The 20,947-nt window shown below is 39.4% G+C and overlaps 1 protein-coding gene across 8 annotated transcripts in view; it reads left to right on the top strand.

Moving 5' to 3' along the window:
- LOC134348058 (limbic system-associated membrane protein-like) overlaps positions 1-20,947 on the top strand; it is a 2,069,602-nt gene that overhangs the window by 1,187,869 nt on the left and 860,786 nt on the right. For 6 of the 8 annotated variants that reach the window (XM_063050866.1, XM_063050865.1, XM_063050861.1 and 3 more), the window contains exon 1: positions 12,817-13,129. In XM_063050866.1, the coding sequence (XP_062906936.1) occupies positions 12,975-13,129 (155 nt within the window). In that variant the 5' untranslated portion in view covers positions 12,817-12,974. Of the gene's footprint in view, positions 1-12,816; positions 13,130-20,947 lie in introns of those variants that run through there. The other 2 variants (XM_063050863.1, XM_063050862.1) reach the window with 1 other exon arrangement.

Below are 20,947 nucleotides of genomic sequence, written 5' to 3'. Positions count from 1 at the left end.
TCTAGAGACTGTTGTGTATGAAAATCCCAGGAGATCAGCAGTTTCTGAGATATTCAAACCATCCCATCTCGTACCAACAATTGTTTCACAGACAAAGTCACTAAGATCACATTTCTTCCCCATTCCAGTCTTTGGTCTGAACAAATAATGAACCTTTTGACCATGTTTGCATGCTTTTGTGCATTGAGTTGTTGCCACATGATTGGCTGATTAGATATTTTTGCACTAACGAGCAGGTGTACTGGTGTACCTAATAAAGTGGCCACGGCATGCATCTTACCATTCCTTTATTGTCTCTGGATCTAAATTCTAGAACTCTCTACCCAACAACATAGCAGAATTATCTCCAGTGGAAAATAATTTTGACATTTTAGAAAGGTGGCTCATAATCATCTTGTCAAGGGCAATTATTCACGGCTATCAGAATACCAGATATACCAGCAATACTCACATCCCATGTAATTTTTTTTATATAATTTAAAAGGGCCTTGATCACTGAGAGCAAATCACAGGAACTTGCAACCATTTGAGGGTCACCCTGGGCTCTGGTAATGCATGATAATTGCAATTTATACTTTTTAAGCTGTGAACTGCACAAGGTGAATTTCAAAAATATGACTAACTCCAGCAGCATCTTTTAGGAAGACCAACAGCAGAACTCATTCAAAATGATCCTGAAATACATAAAAGCAAGTTAAAAAGCTGTGATGTCTGACAATTTCTGACATCTATCAAAGGAACATGGTTAGGCACAACAACGTTTTGACTTAGCACCAAAGATTCCACAACAGTATAAAACTGGCCCTTCGCAGCAAGAAACCAGTCATGCACAAGTGTACTTTTAAATTAATTTCTAGTTCGATAGTGGGAGGGGGTTCAGGAGTGGGAAGGTATTTACTACTCTTCGTTGTTGGCTCACACCTTATCCATTTTATGGTTAGGACACAAGAATTGCAAATCCCAAAATTGATATCTTCTTGGAATTAAGTTAAACTGTTCTTAAATCGGTTCCCTGGGATAGTCTGGGGTAAACTAACCAATGCTTCCTCTCCTATAACTTAAGCAACTGCTGCAGAAAGTATATTTGGTATAGCAATTGGGTGATGAAAGCGTTGGACTCAGTATTCCAAGGTCAGTTGACTAAACCAACACAAATTGCAACATTTCCAATCTTATCAGTAAGTGGCCACATAGTTCATAGGGAATATTTGAAAATGTTATTGCATATAATGAAGAGAATAAGGAGTTAACTATGAAGCTCAGGCTGAAGCAATTGAGTTGATTCCAAGATTAGGTTCTACACTTGAATTCAGTCCTTGCATTTATCTAAAATGGATATTTCTTAAAATTGTGCACTCCATTCGCTTTTTGTCAATCCATTTTAATGTGGCAACAGTGGGTTTGAGCACTGCATATTGAACTCCATAAATCTGAGGTTTTATGGTGGAAGGAGGTTAGTGCCTGTGATACATGGTTTGTATTTGCTGAGAAATTATCTGTTGTGCGTATCCAGGCAATTATGTGTCTGGTGTACTGGATCAATAGCAGGAAGATTGAAATGTATTTAAAATTCAGATAAAACATGATTTTTCTTTGAAATATCATGCACTGGAAAAACAAGAATTCTAGGCTCAGCATATGATGATTCCTAATGATCTGGGTGATTGGTGAGAAAACCCTTGTTAAATGAAGTCTTTATACTCCTAGAGCTGACAGCAGTCTGAGATGACTTGAAGTTGTCCACAGTAAAGGAATATTACATGCTGATCTCCCAGCAATTTTGTGGACAAGCAATAGCATAACAACTGCATCATGGACGATTCCAAGCTCAAAGTTCAAAGTGCATTGTATGATCAAAGTTTGTAAACATTGTACAACCTTGAGATTTTTTTTTAGATTATGAGAACACTCAGTCCTCTTTTATTGTCATTTAGAAATGCATACATGCATTAAGAAATGATACAATGTTTCTCCGGAGTGATATCACAGAAAACAAGGCAGACCAAAGACTGACACTGACAGAACTACATAATTATAACATAAAGTTACAGAAGTTACAGCAATGCAAAGCAATACCATAATTTGATAAAGAACAGACCATAGGCACAGTAAAAAAAAGTCTCAAAGTCCCGAGTCGATCGACTCCCGTGTCCCCGATAGCCGGCGGCAAAAGGGAGAAACTCCCTGCCATAAACTTCCAGGCACCGTCAACTTGCCGATACCTTGGAAGCAGCCGACCCCAGCCGACCCTGAGTCCATCTGTCCGAAAACTCCGAGCAGCCTCTCCGATACAGCCTCCCGAGTGCCTTCGACCTCTCCCTGGCCGCTGAAACATGCAAAGCCAAGGATTTCGGGGCCTTCAGCTCCGAAGATTCCGGTTACCACACAGTAGCAGCAGTAGCAAAGCAGGTATTTCAGAAGTTTTCCAGATGTTCCGCTGTGCTCTCACGTCTGTCTCCATCAAATCAGAATTGTGCACAGTCCCCTACTTGACAAATAGCAGATATTGTCTCGTAACAGGCAGCCCAACTGCAAAAGGAGGGAGTTTGGGCATAGGGCTAGCAACCCTATCGTGTAAAAACCCAGAGCTAAAGAAATGTCAATTAAAGCTCCAAAGACCTCATTCCTAGGAAAGGAGGGGTACAACAAGAGGATGGGCTACACCCGCGGACAAATTGAATGAGTAGCCCAGGACAAAGGACTCCAGCAAGCTCCTGTCAGTGGCCTATGTCCCAGAATGGATGATGGGCTTAAGAAGGTAAAGAATAGCAGTAACCAGTAACAGTTACTGCATCATAGATCCGGCATGGAGGGGATGGGATAGGGACATCTGTTGAGAAGCTTAGGATCTTAAGTGACAAGATGTGAGAATTGAAATCAGCATTCTTTTAACAATAATGCACCTACATTTCTGCATAATATATCAAGTCTGATGACTGGTAACACTGTATATGTGTTGCCATCATAAGTAATTATGCACTTTCCTATTTTTCAGAGCGTCTACCTAGATTCATAAGTTATCCATCTGAGGTCATAATACTAAGCTTTCAGGAGTCTTTATAGAGTATAATTTAAACTATGCTGCACATTTTGTTTATTTTGGTGAAAGTTAACGCTCAGTGGAAGAGGAAGAAGATATTTTCCCATCTAGCAAATCTAACCATTCCATATTAAGCACTCTTTGGTTTGGTAATGTACTGATAGGGGCTAAGAAAAGCGCACTCCACCACAGTCATCCAGTTTCTGAAGAGGGTCTCCAAATGTGATATTTTTAGTTTCTGAATGACATTTGCAATTTAATGTCATATTAGGAGCAGTTCTCTCTGTGGATCCATGCATGTTACTGGGTTGAGACTAACCAGATTAATTTTATATGTGATCTCTGCAAACTCTAGAACTGTGATTCTTTAATATTAACATTGCAGGCTGAATTTAATACAAGCCCCAGAGGTAAAAGGCCACTGTGCTAAGACAGCACTATGAATTCCCCAGCTTGAAATTTAAATGAATGTCATTTGGTTCATTGTAAAGTCTGTGATTAAAGAACAAAAGGAACAGATGCAGACCAATGGAGTTTTTAGAACTGATGCAAAGAATTGCAAAATACACGTTTTACAAAAGTAATTTGGACTGAATGCATGAATTCAGTGTGGTTTTGAGCAGTACAATGGACTACTGAAAAGAGAAAAGTGCGAAGGAGGTTTAATCTTATGATTGAATCCAAGGCTTCTTTGAGGAGAGACTAATTGGTGTTTGTGAAACATTTGTAATGACTAGAAAATTCATTGTCCAAGTATAGCTCTGCCATGCTGCGTGTAGGACTTGTTTACTAATATTCAGAGCGATTCATAAATTTTGTAAATCTGATGGAAGCAAAATTATCTTGAGCAGCGTGATAGCTTGTTTACCCTGCCTGATTTTGCAAACATCTGGAACATATTTAAATTGCTGATTCACAAATCCAAAATGGATTTCTCCCCAACTGTATTTTTCCCGTTGAAGCTTCAGCAGCCCTTATTAGAAACCATTCAGTGCACTTGAGAGACTCACTAGATTAAAATTGATAGATTTTGTTTTCTATTGTTTGGGAAATCATAATTCAGATACTTTTACTGAGGTGAGGAATGTTATTGCAGCTCATTTGAAAAAGAAGCATTGTCTACACAAAGTTGTCATCCATGATTTTAATTATTTTAAAGAATCAACATCAAAACAAGTTTTGAGTATTTCAAGGTTCCTTTTGTTCAAAGGTATAATTCATTCTTGTATGCATCTGTTTTCTTCACTTGCAGTTTCTTTTACTTGAGACGTTTTCCATATTTTAAACCAAGTTTAACAAACAAGGCTTCAAAGTAGCAGAGTAAATAAACTATAAAATTGAAATATTGCAATCAATTAGTGATTTTAAGTAGGTGTATTAAAAAACTTTTTCTCTCCCCAAAGCATTTCCTTCTTGTCTCTTAAGTATCTCCATTGGAGGTCGAAAAGCAATGATAGAAATACTCTTGGATGATCCAGATTAAAGTTCTGAGAAGCCTGATGCACGTCAACTGCTTCCTCTGTCAGCTAGAAGGAGATGCCAGATAATTGTGTCAAGCTATCTAAAATTTAATGGCAAGGGTGATTTAATTATGATGTTAACTTATCTCTTAGGGAATGCAGTTTGCAGTGATGATCTTCAGAACTTTTAAATTCAGCCTGACATTGAAGCCTTTTAGACTTGATTGCAAAAAAATCGTAGCGGTATAGGAATTAAATTGGTGCAAATTATGTTGATTGCAAATTGCAGCAATGAAGTATGAGGCCTAGAAGTTGCATTCCAAGCTGCATATTATCCTGGATAAAGTTATTGCTGTTTTGTCATAATTATTAATATAAATTCTGCTTCTCCCTGCTGAACATACTGCAGGGAGATTCCGCGCTAGATGAACTGCATCAGTTCTACAAGGTGGGTCACTTTTATCTAGATGGGAATGCACAGAAAATTGAATTTAAGTCAGATTACTATGGTTGATGCAGTGGACTGAAGAGTGTGTTTCTCTGCTGTGTGACTTTTTCATTCCATAAATCCAAGATTCCGTGGCCTTCTCAAGAGTAGTTAGGGTTAAACAATAAATGCTAAACTCACTAGGGCACCTGGATTCCAAAAAAAGAAATAATATTCTTAAAAGCCTGTAGAAATATAATTTTCATGAAATCTCATGGCTTTGGCATTTAATGCAAGTTTAATAGTTAACAAATGAAACTTTGGAATTGTTATAACTTCTTTTAATTATGAAAGTATTTCACCATTTGTCTATTTATGCAAAAATAATTGGCTTACACCAGAAAGATGGCTTGTACTGGGCAAAGGGATTAATCACTTTGCTGACACTGGTAGGCCCAACACATGATGTATATGGGGATTTGGAGCTCATTTTAACTTTTCTGTTGAGCTGCTGATAACTGGCACACTCTAGGTGAATACAAACAAATAAAAAGAGACATGTTAAATTTAATAACATGCTGTATATTAGGCCAAATAACCAAAATCTTAGTCAAGAAAATGGTTTGTTAAGGATCACTGCGAAGTACTAGAGAGAACCAGGGACAATTTTGTTTTCCAGCGAATGCCAGAGCTTCAGGCTACACAGCTAAGGTTGAGATTAACTATGATAGTGATTAAATTTGGAGATATGCAAGATGTTAAAAGTAGTGAAGAGCTGAGAACTGATAAAGTACAGCAGGTTACCAAATTGGAGAAGGACAAGACTGATAAGAAATCTCTAGACAAAGGCAATAATTTTCAAATTAAACTTCAAAATACTTGAGTGATTCTGTGTCAACCCAGAATTCTACCAAAGATATCACTGGGAGAAGCCATTGTTATTTAAGTAATATAATATCTTTGAAGTGGTGTGCAAAGGGTTCTTAAGGTTGTCATACCCAGGAGGTGTGGGGGTGGGGATGGTGATAAGCTCCCACTACCTATTAAATACTCTCAATGGTGTGCATTTCTAGTCGTCTCAGACAGCCAAGTCCAGCTCCAGGACTTTACAAGTGGCTTAGCTACTAAGCCCAGCAGAACTGTTTCTACTGACAAGAGAAAGGAAAAAGGTGGATTATTGGTGCTTAAGACCAGTTACTTCAGGCAGATGGGCTCATTAGCTGTGGTTGGCAGCTCATCAGGGAGAGGGAAAACTCTGATCTCAAACCTCCACTGCTTTGCGGCTATATCGAAGGTTTCAGGAGTAAACCCATGAAAAAATTCTGTTGGTCTTGGCCATTCCTTTGGATTCTTCAGTTACATGGAAAAAGGGGGAGCTTGCCCTCCATATCGTACTGCCCTGGCTTGCATACTAACTTGCATATTGACTGAATGTAGTCAGCTGGAACGAATCATCTGTGGAAAGCCCTGACCAATGGAGGGCCTCTCTCTGGAGTGTGAAGTAGATCACCAAGAACAATGGAATAACTGAGGCCAATAGTGATTGATAAAGTTTGGGAGGAACAGCAAAGCTATGGATCCTGGTTCAGTACAATAAGAGTGCTATTTGTGGAAGGGTGTGCATCATTTTCTTTTTGCATTCTTATTGCAGCAGTACAGAGTCTATATCTGACACGGTTTACTATCAAAACAAATCCAATTTACTGAACCCAAATTAGGCATATTTCAGACTTCCTGGATTCCTCGCATTCTTGTATTGTTAATTCTGGAATGAAAATCTAACATAATCACAGAAAATGAATCAGGAAGTGCATTTCAGCTAGATTGCACTTCATACTTGTGTTAGCGAGTTTCAAATCTTTAGTAACTTCATAGACAAAAGGACTTTATTCCCTGGAGTTTAATAGAATGAGGGAAAATTTGAAAAAGGTATACTAAGTTATGAGGGGTAGGGATATAGACAGGGGCACATGCATGCAGGCCTTTTCCCCTGAGGTTGGGTGAGACTAGAACTAGAAGTTATAGGGAAAGGTGAAAGGTGAAATATTTAAGGGGAACATGAGGCGGAACTTCTTCACACAAGGGTAGTGCAAATGTGGAATAAGCTGCAAGTAGAAGTGATAGATGTGGGTTCAGTTGTAATATTTAAGAGAGTTTCGATACATACGTGGATGAGAGTGGTGTGGACGGCTATGGTCGGTGCGCATTGAAGGGACAATCAGAAAATAAGGTCAGCACAGACTAGATAGGCCGAATGGCCTGCTTCTGTGCTGCTGTGCTCTATGACTCTATAACAAAAAGCATGTAAGGTATATATTTTTGCTTGTTTGCAATTAAGAAGAGCAAAACTCATTAGTGTTTGGGTATAATCCTCTCTGTTTCTTTGGATTGACCGGTGTGATTTACAATAAATCTGGGCTGCAAACATGCCACTTTTAACATTAAAATGTGAATGGTAGTAGAGGAGACCATTAACTTTCAGCAGGCCTTTTTTGTAGCTGCTTTTGTGATGGAGTTGATATATGTCCCTAATATTAGACCATTCACATAGCTGTCTCACAGCTTGCAAAAACTCATTCATTCATTTTATATCATAGTTTGTATGAGATTAGTTTCTAAGAGATCACACTAAGATCAAAAATCTAGCACAAGATCAGATGTAATACAAGAATCATTTCCTTTATAAAAGGTTTGGATTTAAGAAATAGATCACTATTTCTGAAACTCAGGATGTTAGGTGGCACTCAGAAATGAGAAATAAGCATTCCTGATTTAGATTATTTATCTTGGATCACGTTCCCAGTTGTTTTCCTCAGAATCTGAAAACCATGGTTTATTCGTGTAGTGCTACTTTCTGGCAGACTGGTTTGTGAATTAAGCAGATTAGACTGTTGGATGGTTGAACAATTGAAAGCATATGTGAGTGGGATCAGCTTTAATTTGGAATGAACCTACTTCTTATATGTCTTATTTTCTGTGTCACTGTACACAGCAATGTTGACCTTTGGCACATGCACACTCGATTTCCAGAGCGGTTAGGGCTGGCTTTCATTAGAGGAGTGCTATATTTCATGAAGTTATATGATTAAGATATGGTTTCTAGAATTGTTATTCTCTCATACAAGACACACATAAAGAGTTTTGCACATAATTTATCTTTTGAACACAAGCAAGTTGAGTCAGAGCCTAATTGCCCTCTGCTACTATTTATCACTTTTTTACATTGTTTCCATGTATGCTTTTCTTAGACAGAAGAGATTCTGCAGGTGCTGGAAAGCTTGAGAACACACACAATGATGGAGGAACACAGCAAGTCAGTAACATCTACAGAGGAAAATATACAGTCTGTTCAAAAGGTTTAACTCTTTTGAACAAAATTACTCAGGGGACTATTACTTTATGCTCTTTGTTTAGGTTTGCTATAACAACCATGGTACAAAAACAGCTGCCATGACAAGGGAATCCACAAATAAGCATTTTTTAAATTAAAAATATGACTGTGCCACTGACAAGGAAGAGTTAGGAAATGGGCAACAATTCCAATTTTGACTACTTTGTCCATTTTTTTTTCTCCTCAAACTGCTTTAAAACTGATATCTATTAAGATCCAGGGTTCATTGACAAGAAGACATTAGATTCATGAAGGTTAATCTAGTTCCTCAATAGTTCAAAGGCCAGTGAATTACCCAAAATGCTTTCTAACCCACGTGGATGAAGCAGCTGAGGTTTAACTCATGGTCAAAGGAAATTCATTTCAGATTTCACATTCACAGAGATGCTTCAACAAGCATCAATGTCTTGCTCATGGAGTGAGACACAGAAAAGCATTTAGGTGGTGCAGCTAATTGGTATTTCTTTATGTCTGCAAGAGCACATGCCAGTAACACTAAGGAGTGGGATGAGATTAAGCTGTGACCTCTTCACAGTTGAACAGCTTGCAAAAACATGCTGTGCAGACTCATACATGAATTTGAGTATGGTACCAAAACACTGCCATTGTCAAAGGAACAGTTCTCCACAAGGTATTGCCCTTCAAAAAAGAAAGATCAAATATTAGCTCAATGAATATGTTTGGCACCTGAAATTTTGCACCATATTGGAATACCAGTCCTTACATTAATTATTCTTATGAATTTGTCAGGGAGTGAAATGTAGATTATAGTGAAATCTCTGTGTTTATTCTGAGTTTAGAAAGCATATTATTGTACTTTCCACTGTGCTGCCATATCAGATACAGCTGATTACTAACTTGTTTACATGAGAAGCCTTTTCCACACAATCTAGACATGTTTGGTTGCAGTATTTGTTTAAATGTGTGCAGCAGTGGGAGTTTCTGATGATCAATTTGGAAATGTACTGGAATCAGATGATGTAAATTCAGTTTATGCAAGCAATGCCTAAAGGCAGAAATCATTGTAACATTAAATTGGTAAAAATGCACAAAGTTACTGACAAAAAAGGTGCTGATGTACTTTTTACTGTACAGTTCCTGCAGGTTATTCTTGATTTGTTCCCGCACCCCCCCCCCACCCCCACTGTTCATCACACTTCTTGTTTCTGTAGCTAGAAAGGGAAATAGTGGAGGCCATTGATCCCTGGACAGCTGCCACTGAAGAGCTTCATTCTCTGCTCAAAGAAGTTGTTGTTACAGAATGTGATGGATGGAATTAGCTTCTCCTTTCTTGGATGGTTGCTTTGTTTTAATGAGTTGTTGCACTTTACCAGCACAGACTGATTAATAACTGCTAACTCTTCTTCTGATCAAGTCACAGTCAACACTTGAACCTCTGACTGCAGCTTTACGCTCCAATCCCGCAGAATCCATTTTACAGTATTAAATATTTCCTTGACTTATATCTTATATTCACAGATTAAATTTTCTCAACTTCTTTCATTGCTATATGGTGTCTCCATGTAAATCCCAATCCTGAACTCTCTTTTAAGAAAGGCTGCACATTGTGACAATGCTGAAGTTGGGGTTATTGAGATGACCCAATCAAGCTTACAATCCATACTGCAGCAAGTAACAAAGATTGATATTGTGAGCATAATTTATATATAACTATACTCCATTCACTGCATTTTTTCTGACAAATATAAAGACCCTGCCTCTAACAAGACCATAAGATTTAGGAATTAGGTCTTCTGGCCCATCGAATATGCTCCGCCATTTCATCATGGCTCCCCCACCTCACCAAGCCCTGACTAATTAAGAATCTATTAACCTCTACCGCCTTAAATATACCCAATGACATAGCCTCCACAGCCGCCTATGGCAAGGAAATAGACAGATTTACTATTCTCTGCCTAACAAAATTCCTCACCTCCATTCTAAAGGATGGCCCTCTATTCTGTATCCTCTGGTCTTAGACTCTCCCATGAAAGAAAGCAAATTCTCCACATCCACTTTATTTCAACATGAGATAGATTTCAATGATGTCACCCCTCACTGCACCTCTCAAGCACCTAAGAGTGCTTACTGTAATTTATATTTCTCTGTGCATAAGATGGTCATTGTTTTCTGAGTTAATTGGTTTTGTTTGCAATACGCTGTCTGCACCAAGCCATATATCCTGCCCCTCCTCCAAATCACCTGCTTATCGGATATTGTTGATAAATCACACTATAAAATGAAGAATACCCTCATTGAAAGAAACAAAAGAAGATAACAGAATGAAGGAACAGGTTGTGTAGTAAACCTATTTATTTCTATTTATGGCGGAACCCACCTATTTGGTGGGCCTAAGATCAAAATGGAAGAATAACTAATAAAATGAATTTTTAGGTAAGAGATAAGCTCAGTGGAGTTCCAACAAAAGCATGTCAAAGGATGAATGGAGTTGGTCAACTCAGTGAGTTTTGACATCATATAAACACGAAGGGGAAAGAACAAGGATTTCCAACAGGGGATATTGGATCATGTTATTCATTACATCTCTTCTATTCTTCAGCCATGTGAGCTGGGGTGACCAATTGACTCCTCATTTATTAAAGAAAAAAACATTCACTTGCACCACCCAGGAATGATCTTACATTTGAGATGTCATCGGTTTGCAGGGATGGTTTGGGGACAGAACGGGGAGTTTGGGATCCTGTTAAGGTATAGAGACATGGCTGAGAGGGAATTAGAGGTCAGGGGGAGTAAATTAAGTGCCTGGGCAGGTGTTTGAGTCCAAGTTAGTGTGCTCCATGGTCAAACATTGGCAATTTCAGAAGTTGAGTCATAGATGCTGACAAGACAGGTGTTCCTCAGGTTGGAGAGGTCTGTACAGAGCAACAAGTTCCAGGGGCTGGTGACCACTCCTCCCCCCACTCAACTCTAGGTAACTGGGTTAGGTTGCCCATGTGAATTTGAAATTTGAGGCCCAAGGGTTAAATACAGCGAAATTTGGAGAGCAAAGCCAAAGGTCAATGTCCAGGCCCTGGCAAGTCCAGAGGTAGAAGCTGGATGGTTGAAGACTGAAGGCAGAGGCCCAAAGGAGTCATGAGCCTGTGAAGGAGTCGCAAAGGCTCAGGGTCACTGGGATTGGAGGATAGTGGGAGTTTGGAAGTCAATGTCTAAAGGTCAAACCTTACATTGGCAAGTCCTGGATGAAGTCCGCAGTTGGAAGCCTGTCTGTAAGTCTGAGAATCTGGGAGCAAGGACTGGAAGTCTGGAGGTGACCTGTCATGGGGTTTGCACAACTGTCTGTAGGGGTGAAAGGGGTTTGTTTTGCTGTTGTTGGTTGGGTTGTTCTGTGGGATACTTTGTGTATTCAGAATGTTTGGTGACACCAGCACATCCTTGGGTGTGCCTATTGTGAATGCAAATGAAGCATTTCACTGTATGTTTTGATGTGCATGTGACAAATAAATCTGAACCTGAGTCTGATTCATATTTTGTTTTCAAATGGACCAGGCATCAGGCTTGTACCAATTGTCCTTTTTTATTGTTGATGTAAATCACCAAAAGAGATTCATTAAAGATACAAATCTAAATTCCAAAAGCTCAGTCTGAGGGTCTAATTTAGCAAGGTAATTTGCAAAAGGGCAAACCTATGGGACTTTTGGAGAAAATATGGTTGCTGAAGTGATTAAAATCAGGCTAAGGCCCAGGTTAGAGTCACAGTCAACTGTCTGGCCAAGTTGCAGTAAGAACTTTATGGATGCTGTTGGTTAGCACCCATAAGTCAGCAACAGTAAGTTTTAATATTTCAATGGATATTGGCCAATGAACTCTTTACTCCTCTGAACTTTAATCTGGGCAGCATTTACAGATCTCATCTACATACTCAAAGAACTTGGTCTAAAATGACGACCCTCGCAGAAGTATTTAAATGCAGTTGTTTTACCAATGTGTTTTATAATGTTATGAATAGGCACTTTACATTGATTAACAAGGCTTATCTTTAATTTTGTGCTTTAGTCACTTCTCTGTTCCCATTTGCAGTATAAAATTACTGCATTCAGATAATTTTATTAGGTGTTATATTCAGACTTTTCACCGCAAGAATGAAGTGCCACAGATAATTACTGCTAGATTTTGTCAGCATCAGTCATCCAGTGCTGAACACTTCGGTGTTTGCAAGTTTGATTTGCAAAATATATTACTTTTGCCAAAAAAAAAGGGATTTAACTTTATTCCTCACTTTAGCAGCTTGGTAAGTTTCTGCCTCAAAGCACAATTCTGTTGTCTGGGTCGAGTTGCCTCAGATGGAGCTGTTGCCATGGTGATGGAGTGGTATCAGACCTTCATCAAGCGTGCTGCCAAAAGGGTGGCAGTGGTGATGGCGGTGGTGGTGGGGGGGCGGGGGTTGGGGAGGGGGTTTTGTTTGGTGTGGGGGGGGGAGGTGAAGTAAAGAAGCGTGAGGAGGAAAGCAGTCAATTCACGCTCAGAGCATCGCTTCACATATCTCTTACAAGTGATGCCTCTGCTGTCAGATTAGTGGGAACTCAGCTGGTGCTTGGAATTGCAAAGCTTGTTATTAGTGAAGACAGCTTTAGTGTTGCCAGAGTGTTTGGGAGAGCTTTTTCTTTTTTAGTCCGGCCTGCTTGTACTGCCCTGACAATGGTATCTCGGGGTCCTTTTTATCAGCGCCCACTACCCGCAATCCTTCTGAGATTTCTCTGCCTTCTTCCAACAGGACTGCCGGTTAGAAGCGTGGACTTTTCCAGGGGGACGGACAACATCACCATCAGGCAGGGAAACACGGCTATCCTCAGGTAGGAAATGCAACTAATTATGTGGAACGAAGTACAAACAATGGCTCATTAACACCCTGTTGCTTTTTCCAGTCCTCTGAGACAATTTATTTCTTTGGCTCTTTTTAACATAATACTCACTGGCTTAAGATCTGAGAGAATTCTGATTGCCTCACTGTTATGCAGGTCAGATATTGCAGTTCCGCAGCTTGCTTGCTATCTTGTTCAAAATGTTCGTGTAGTAGTCTGAACAATATCTTTGAAAATGTAGAGAAACAGAAAGCGGGTCAGTGTGCCCTGAGTTGCAGGCACCCTCAAGTACTGAAAGGGTTACATAATAACTGCTTACAGAGAGCCTGGAAAAAGATAATACATTGCGGAAAGCTGCGAATGCTTTAAAGGAAACATTGAAAGATTGTTGTTTTGGATCTTTTCGGGATTTTCTTCTTTTTGGCAAATTATTCTTCCCTGGAAGCACTGAGGTGATCAAAAATGCAAATGGTGGGATAAAAGTAACTCTTTCTTGCTCAAGTGTATTGTTGTAAATAAAGGTTGATTACTGGGTCCTTGCACTTCTTGGCAACCGTAGGCTTTGATGGATTTCACTGCTAAAATAGCAGCTTCAGAAATACAGCCATTCTTGCAGAACATCTCACTTAAAATGATAACTTATACACTGAGATGAGCACAATGTCAACACATATTGTAAGTGTGAAACAGACTGTGTGCTCGTGGCAGGCAGAGAGGGCGAGAAGGAAAACTGGAGGATTTCTGCTTGAATTATGTAGAAGAAATGAATCATTTTGCTTCATCATTCCCTTCTCTTATGACAATCTGGATCAAAAATGTGCATGTATAATAATCATGTCTCTGTTCATATGTGTTTTGTGCATTCATATGCACTGAATGTCCACTTATTGTTTAATCCTCTACAGCACTGTCTGCTATGAACAAAATCCATTGTTGAGGTTTAAAGAAATCCAAAGCAGGATATTGTGAGGGAGAATTGAGTATACTAGTCTCTTGTCACAGAGCAGGTGTTGAGGGGGAGGAGAGGGTCACATAAAGTTTTTTTTAAATAAGATATTAACTCTTTCATTCCTTCTCTGCAAGCTTCATTTTATAGTTATTCAATTATTTATCTTTTATTCACTGGTTTCTCTCTGTCCACATTCAAAATTGTATTAAGCAGACTTTGATGCTTACCTGGATGTTGACAGGAAAATAAATTTAAACTCTGAAATTTTCATCCTGATACTGGAGAATTAACAGGTGTGGAAAAATTTCTCAGACATATTTATTTCGCTCTTCGCATTGTTTGCTTGAAGCTTCAATCACATTCTGCAGGGGTGCTGTTCTGCTTTTCTCTTCCCCTCCCAATCCATGTGAGGTTACAGATTTTGTGACAGTTGGCCATCCTAAATTAACTTGTCTGAGGACCCATTCTTCATGTGTGAGCCTGTATTGAGTGCCAGCTATTCAGCCGTATGAGCCATTGCAGCCAAACTTGTCAACAGATGCATGCCCATCCGGGGTTAATGGCTGTCAAGTGTGGGAACTCTATTTGAACTTATTTCCTTCTTCTGTAACCTCAGAAGTTCAAATATAACAACACAATCTCCTTCACCCCAATTAAAGTCATGACCCAAAAAAGACAAAATGTAAATCAGACACTTTCTTGATACCCATTGCTTTTTTGTACTTCAATTTTTATTTAGATACAGGTAGTATCACTGAAAAAATAGTCCTATTAATAGAGCATGGTTGGCTAAAATAAGGATTGCATACAGAAGGTTTAATCTTCTTTTAGTCCATAATGATATTATAGGGGCATGTAGTTTCATGCCTCTTTCTGTCTGAAGTACAATTCATAAAAAATTGAAGTGTAAAATGTAAAATTGTGCTTTCAAAATAAAATTATGTTTTAATACACTTAGTGACAATGAAACACAAACATTTCCTTGCTGATATGGTGAAGTCTGAACAAAATACAGGGCAGATTGTTCTGACCATCGCACTCAGCTTCCCTGTAAACTGTAAATTACAATTACAACTTTAAAGTGACTGTATATTTCAGCACTGTTTCAAGAATAAGGGCTGTTTTGCTCATCAGTAAGTCAGGGACTCAAGTTCAGGATGGGGCTTGGCTGTATAACCTCCAATTTTCAGTATCTTTCAGAGTTCCCTGTCTATGTCGATTCATGAAGAGCTCTTAGCTGGGTGAGATATAAGGTAACAACCAGGTCTCCAGAAATTGTACTTCAACTTGATTCATAGACCAATTGTGATGAAGAAAAATTACAATATTGCGTTGAAACTTAGATTATGAGTTCATACTTGCATGCAGAGGGAGCCAACGTTTTCATCTGATAAGCTCTGCTGACCACCAATCAGATATAGGTGATCAGCAGTCCCAAAACTAATGCAAATGCATTGTGATGTAGCAAAATATGTGATTTTGTTCAGTTTTACTTTGTACCCATTTGAACAGTACTGGGAATGTTATACTCCATCATGACATTAATTTCAATGTGCATCCATGACAAATATTTCCATCAGCACTGGTGCACTATAAGGCTTTGTGCTTAGCCCCCTGCTCTACTTACTTTACACTTATGTTACTGTGTGGCTAAGGACAGTTCCAATTGCATATTTACAGTAAGTTTGCTGATAATACCACTGTTGCAGGCTGAATTGAAGGTGGTGATGAATCAGCAGATAGGAGGGAGGTTAAAAATCTGGTTGATAACAACAATGTCAATGTCAGCAAGACCAAGGAGTTTTTTTATTGACTTCGGGAGGAGGAAACCAGGGATCCATGAACCAGTCCTTATTGTGGAATTAGAAGTGGAGAGGATCAGCAGCTTTAAATTCCTCAGTGTTATCATTTCATTGGACCTGTCCTGGGCCCAGTACATAAGTGCAATTATGAAGAAAGCACAGCAGTGCCTCTAATTCCTTAGAAGTTTGCAAAAACTTGGCATGACATCTAAAACTTTGACACACTTCTATAGATGTGTGGTGGAGAATATATTGACTGGATGCATCACAGCCTGGTATGGAAACACCAATGCCCTTGCATGGAAAATCTTGAGAAAAGTAGTGGATATGGCCCAGTCCATCATGGGTGAAGCCTTCCCCACCATTAAGTACATCTACATGGAGTGTTGATGCAGGAAAGTATTATCCGTCATCAAGGGCCCCCACCACCCAAGTCATGCTCTCTTCTCACTGTTGTCATCAGGAAGAAGGTACAGGAGCCTCAGGACTCACAACACCAAGTTCGGGAACAGTTATTACTGCTCAACCTTCAGGCTCTTGAACCAGAAGGGAAAACTTCACTCTCCTCATCACTGAAATTTTCCCACAACTTATGGACTCATTTTCAAGAACTTTTCATTTCATGTTCTTAATATTTATTGTTTATTTATTTATTTTTATTAATTTTTTTTTTTCCTTTCTTGTTGTATACAGTTTGTTGCCTTTTGCACACTGGTTGTCCTCACTATTGGTGTGGTCTTTCATTGATGCTATTATGATTATTGGATTTATTGAATAAACCCATAAGAAAATGAATCTCGGGGTTATATATGGTGACATATATGTACTTTGATAATAAAGTTACTATGAACTTTGAAATATTTATCACAGTATTTTGGGCTGTACGTTGGGTACACTCACTGTTCTGCAGATGGAGTGTATTTATGTATTTGGCGAGATGTCCAACTGTCCCAGTAATGGAAAGGAGACAACAAAAGCATATACTGATATTTGTCCAATGTCTATGGGCTAAGTCAGTGAAGGAATTTATGCTTCCTGCAAAAAGTGAAACATGGAAGATGTCACAGAAAATCCCCCAGAATCCAGGAAGGTCTGTAGTCATGTTGGCTTGGATTCACCCAGTGGATTAGTAAGTGAAGAAGCAGAGCAGTGAACAGAACCTCATCTCCTGTATTCAAAATTTAACAGTTATTTATGATACAGTGAAGAATATTACAATTTCTTTAAATAATTAAAACTAAATAAATAATAAAACATTTGAATTAATCAACAAATTAATTAAAACACAAGGAAATCATTCAGAACATTAAAACACAGTAAAATAACTTTTTAAAGAAATTGATCTCAAAGTTCCAAAGCTGGTAAATTCATTCAAATAAGTGAAGATTCTATTCTTAGGTCAGATGGGGCTGGTGCTGGATTGAAGAGACATGTTCCCCTATGTAACACTTACCCTTGGGTCGCTGGCTAACAGAGCCATCCCAATTCAGTCTAAGGTTAAACATAATAGGAAAGAAGGGTGATCTCATTTGACCAAATTCCAGAAGCATACATTGGATATAGGCAAAGTTTTAAATCTGGTGTGTGTATTGTTGCCACTTCATGCCTTCAGCAGAGAAGCACCTGTCCATCAGCTTATTTGTGCATAAAGGGCACTGGTGACTCAACAAATCTTGTTTAATGAAAAAAAACAGTCAGATTGAAAGTTAATGCATGTTAGGCACTGTTGAATGTGGGTTGTGTGTCATACATATAATTTTGTTTTCCTTAACTTTGCTTTGCCCTTGACTGTCTATGATGCAGGTGGGTGGGGAATACAGGGAGGAGCAGCTTTGAACAGAACAAAAATATTAAGTGTATTTTATTGGAAGTTAATGGTGCATTGTCAGCTATTGATTTAGTATCCAAATTATTCTCCATCTAACAAAATAACATAAACCTAATTCAGACTGATTGAGAAACCAGATAAAGGATTTACTTTGCATTTATTGCCAAACAGGTTTGCAGACAGACGAGGTTAGAATGGGAGGGAGTTGTCTTATTAAATGCCAAGGTAATCACTTACTGTGATTACTCTGAACTGAAGGTTTTGCAACTGTTTCTAGAAAACCAAATGTAAGGAATTAATAGTAAATTGAAATTGTTGGTTGTCGCTCAGGGTCGGAGGAAGACTACATTGTGTAGAGTGGCAGTGTTTTTTTTACGAGGCCGAGTTGCAAGCTCGACATCAACGCAGCATGATTGGAGAGCACACTCGGGTGCGGCCTGTCACTGGATCGAACTCGGGAACCTCCGTTCTCGAGCCCGGCGCTGATCTCACTGCGCCACCAATCAACCTGTTGCACAATGTAACCAGTGCATGAAAGATATTAAAGTGGAAGGCCTTTGCACAGAGACGATCCCACTCTCTTGGCCTCAGAAGTCCGGATCCAGTGGCACGAAGAATCGTTACATCTGGCAACTTCCTTGGCTGCATTGGATGGCAAAGTGTTCTTAAGTGTTCTGCCGTGCCTTACGCACTCCACAGTGCGCTGCTGCAACGCCTTCTCAGCCGTTGAACCCCCAGGGTTTCCTCCGCCTGATCCACCGAAGCAGTCTTCGCATGCTGGGATGAGCAAATTCCTATCTCACCAAGGGTTTCAGACCCGTTGGCTACCCTCACCTGGTTTAGCCGGACTGTCGAAGCCGTTGCCAGGGGTGTGGCTGCTGTAGCATGCAAACAGCTACGAGGAGCCGCAGGTGAGAGCTGGGCGTTGATGGGGACCAATAGATGACGAGGCACTCCATGGAGTGCGACAAGCCCCCCATCTAGTGGTGCCACCCCTCCCATGCACCCCATGCACTTCAGTAAATTGAAATAGGCAATGAATTTCAACTGAATATTTACTATTGTAGGTTGAACTCTAGGCATCAAAATTTTACCCAGCTTGGAAGCAGATCCATCTCTGTCTAATGATGCAACCAGCCTCTCAGCCTTTCCCATTTTGTCTTCTGAGTACTGACTTGGGCTGGCATTACATATTTTTCACCCATGATTTATCCTCCATAAGACCATTCATGTATGACAGGGTCAGGAATGAGGCTTTCCAACTTCAGAAAGGATAAGGGAATCACGTCCAAAGTCAATCCTCCTCAACTTCACCCACAGTGATAGGAAGGGCAATGTGATGAATGGCAACAGCATCTGTTTTGTCCAGGTTCAACAAGGCTTTATGCAGGTATTGCAACAAATCATGCCGTTGGTTAATTACTGTAGATAATTTAGCTTGATTTAGCCCAACAGCCTGGTGCTCTCCCACAATTTAGTGGTTGCAGTTGACCAAAAAATTAGGCTTTGCATCCCAGGGAAGTGAAGAACAAGACCTCAGCAGTGACAAGGTTTCAGCTGGTTAACCACTGAGCAAAAGAGAGTTTTAACAAGAGGCAGAGATGGCAGGAATTTGGAACAGCTCAGATAATCAAACACATTTAAAAATATAAATGCATTATTTTAATTAAGATTATGGAAATGATTCTTGAAAACAATAAAATTGATTAAGGCATACTAAAATTATAAGGAGAAATTTGAAACTTCAAATAAAATAAGTAAAATAGAAAATGTGTAATTGATCTTAATTTTATCTTCCTGGTCTCCAGGTTGGGAAGACAAAGGGTGATTCCCAGTCTATAGCTACTGTGGAATCACAGAAGTCATTGCCTTCTGCTATGTTGATCAGCTGCACTCTGCAACAGCTTGATCTGCACCTCAAACAGGTCAAAGTAATTTTGAAGCTGCGGAACTGCCAACCAAAGACGGCATGATTCCAGCCTTTCTTTTGGTTAGTAGAGCACAGGTGCAGGAGGAGAGTTGGGCAATATAGAGGGAGGAAAGTGAGAGCTGGAAAGAATATGCTGTTGAATTATTCATAGTTGTAAGTGTTGGAACTTGAGGTACACATTGGACTATATGATGAATCCAGTGAACTTTATTTTGCCCTCTTATTTGTTCAGGAATTGCAAATGTATGCACAGAATATAGTGGTTGCAGAAGTGTTCATGTTAAAGTCTGCAAATAAAGCCAGCACTATGCAACATAACATTGAAAATGTCTGCAGAAAACATTGATGACTAGTTAGTGATTGTTTCTTGTTGTGGTAAAAATAAGAATTTAGAATTTACCTTTATTCGCCTAATTTGATTATGGGGTACTTTCATCACATTTCTCACTGCCTCCTGAGTTTAAATGTATCTATTATTTTTGAGACCAGGACTGTGATGAAACATTCAAGGTTTATGTGACATTACAGAATCATGGTGAAAATATGGAATGTAATAATTGTCTCTCTGAATTATATTCAGTTCTATAGCTATGTAATTTAGCACCTTCTCATTTGTTGTTGATTACTGTTCAAAATTGGCTGGATATTTATTGTTAAGATGAATCAGATTCTGAGAGAGACTGCAGGTGCTGGAAATATGGAGCAATATGCACAAAATGCTAAAAGGAACTCAGCAAGAAATGCAGCACCTATGGAGGGAAGTGAACAGTTAGTGTTTCAGGTTGAGACTCTTCATGGTAGCGTGGCAGTTAGCATGACATGATTGCAGCATGGGGTGTCAGTGTTCAAAGTTCAATTCTGATGTCATCTGTAAGAAGTCAGTGCGTCCTCTCCGTGGAATGCATAGATTTTCTCCGGGTGCTCCGGTTTCCTCCCACAGTTCAAAAATGTACCAGCTGGTAGGTTAATTGGTAAATTATCCTGTGATTAGGCTAGGGTTAAATTGAGATTTCATGGCAGTATGGCTTGAAGGGCTGGAAGTGACTATTTTGCATTTATCTCAATAAATAAATAACATGAAATTTGGACAGGCAAGAAGGAGAGCAAAAGGGAGAATAAAAGGATGGGTGGAGGGGAGGACCATGAGCTGGTGGGTGATTGGTGAATCCAGATGAGAAGGAGTAGGTAGAAAGATGGGATGGGGGAGGTGGGGAAGGAAAGGGAATGATGTGAGAAGCTGCGATAGATGGAAGAGGCAAATAGATCTGATAGGAATGGAGGACAGTGGACCATAGAGTAA

Source organism: Mobula hypostoma, chromosome 6 (assembly GCF_963921235.1).
Source record: "Mobula hypostoma chromosome 6, sMobHyp1.1, whole genome shotgun sequence".
In the NCBI taxonomy this organism is placed as follows: domain Eukaryota; kingdom Metazoa; phylum Chordata; class Chondrichthyes; order Myliobatiformes; family Myliobatidae; genus Mobula; species Mobula hypostoma.
This window is presented reverse-complemented; position numbering and strand designations above follow the sequence as displayed.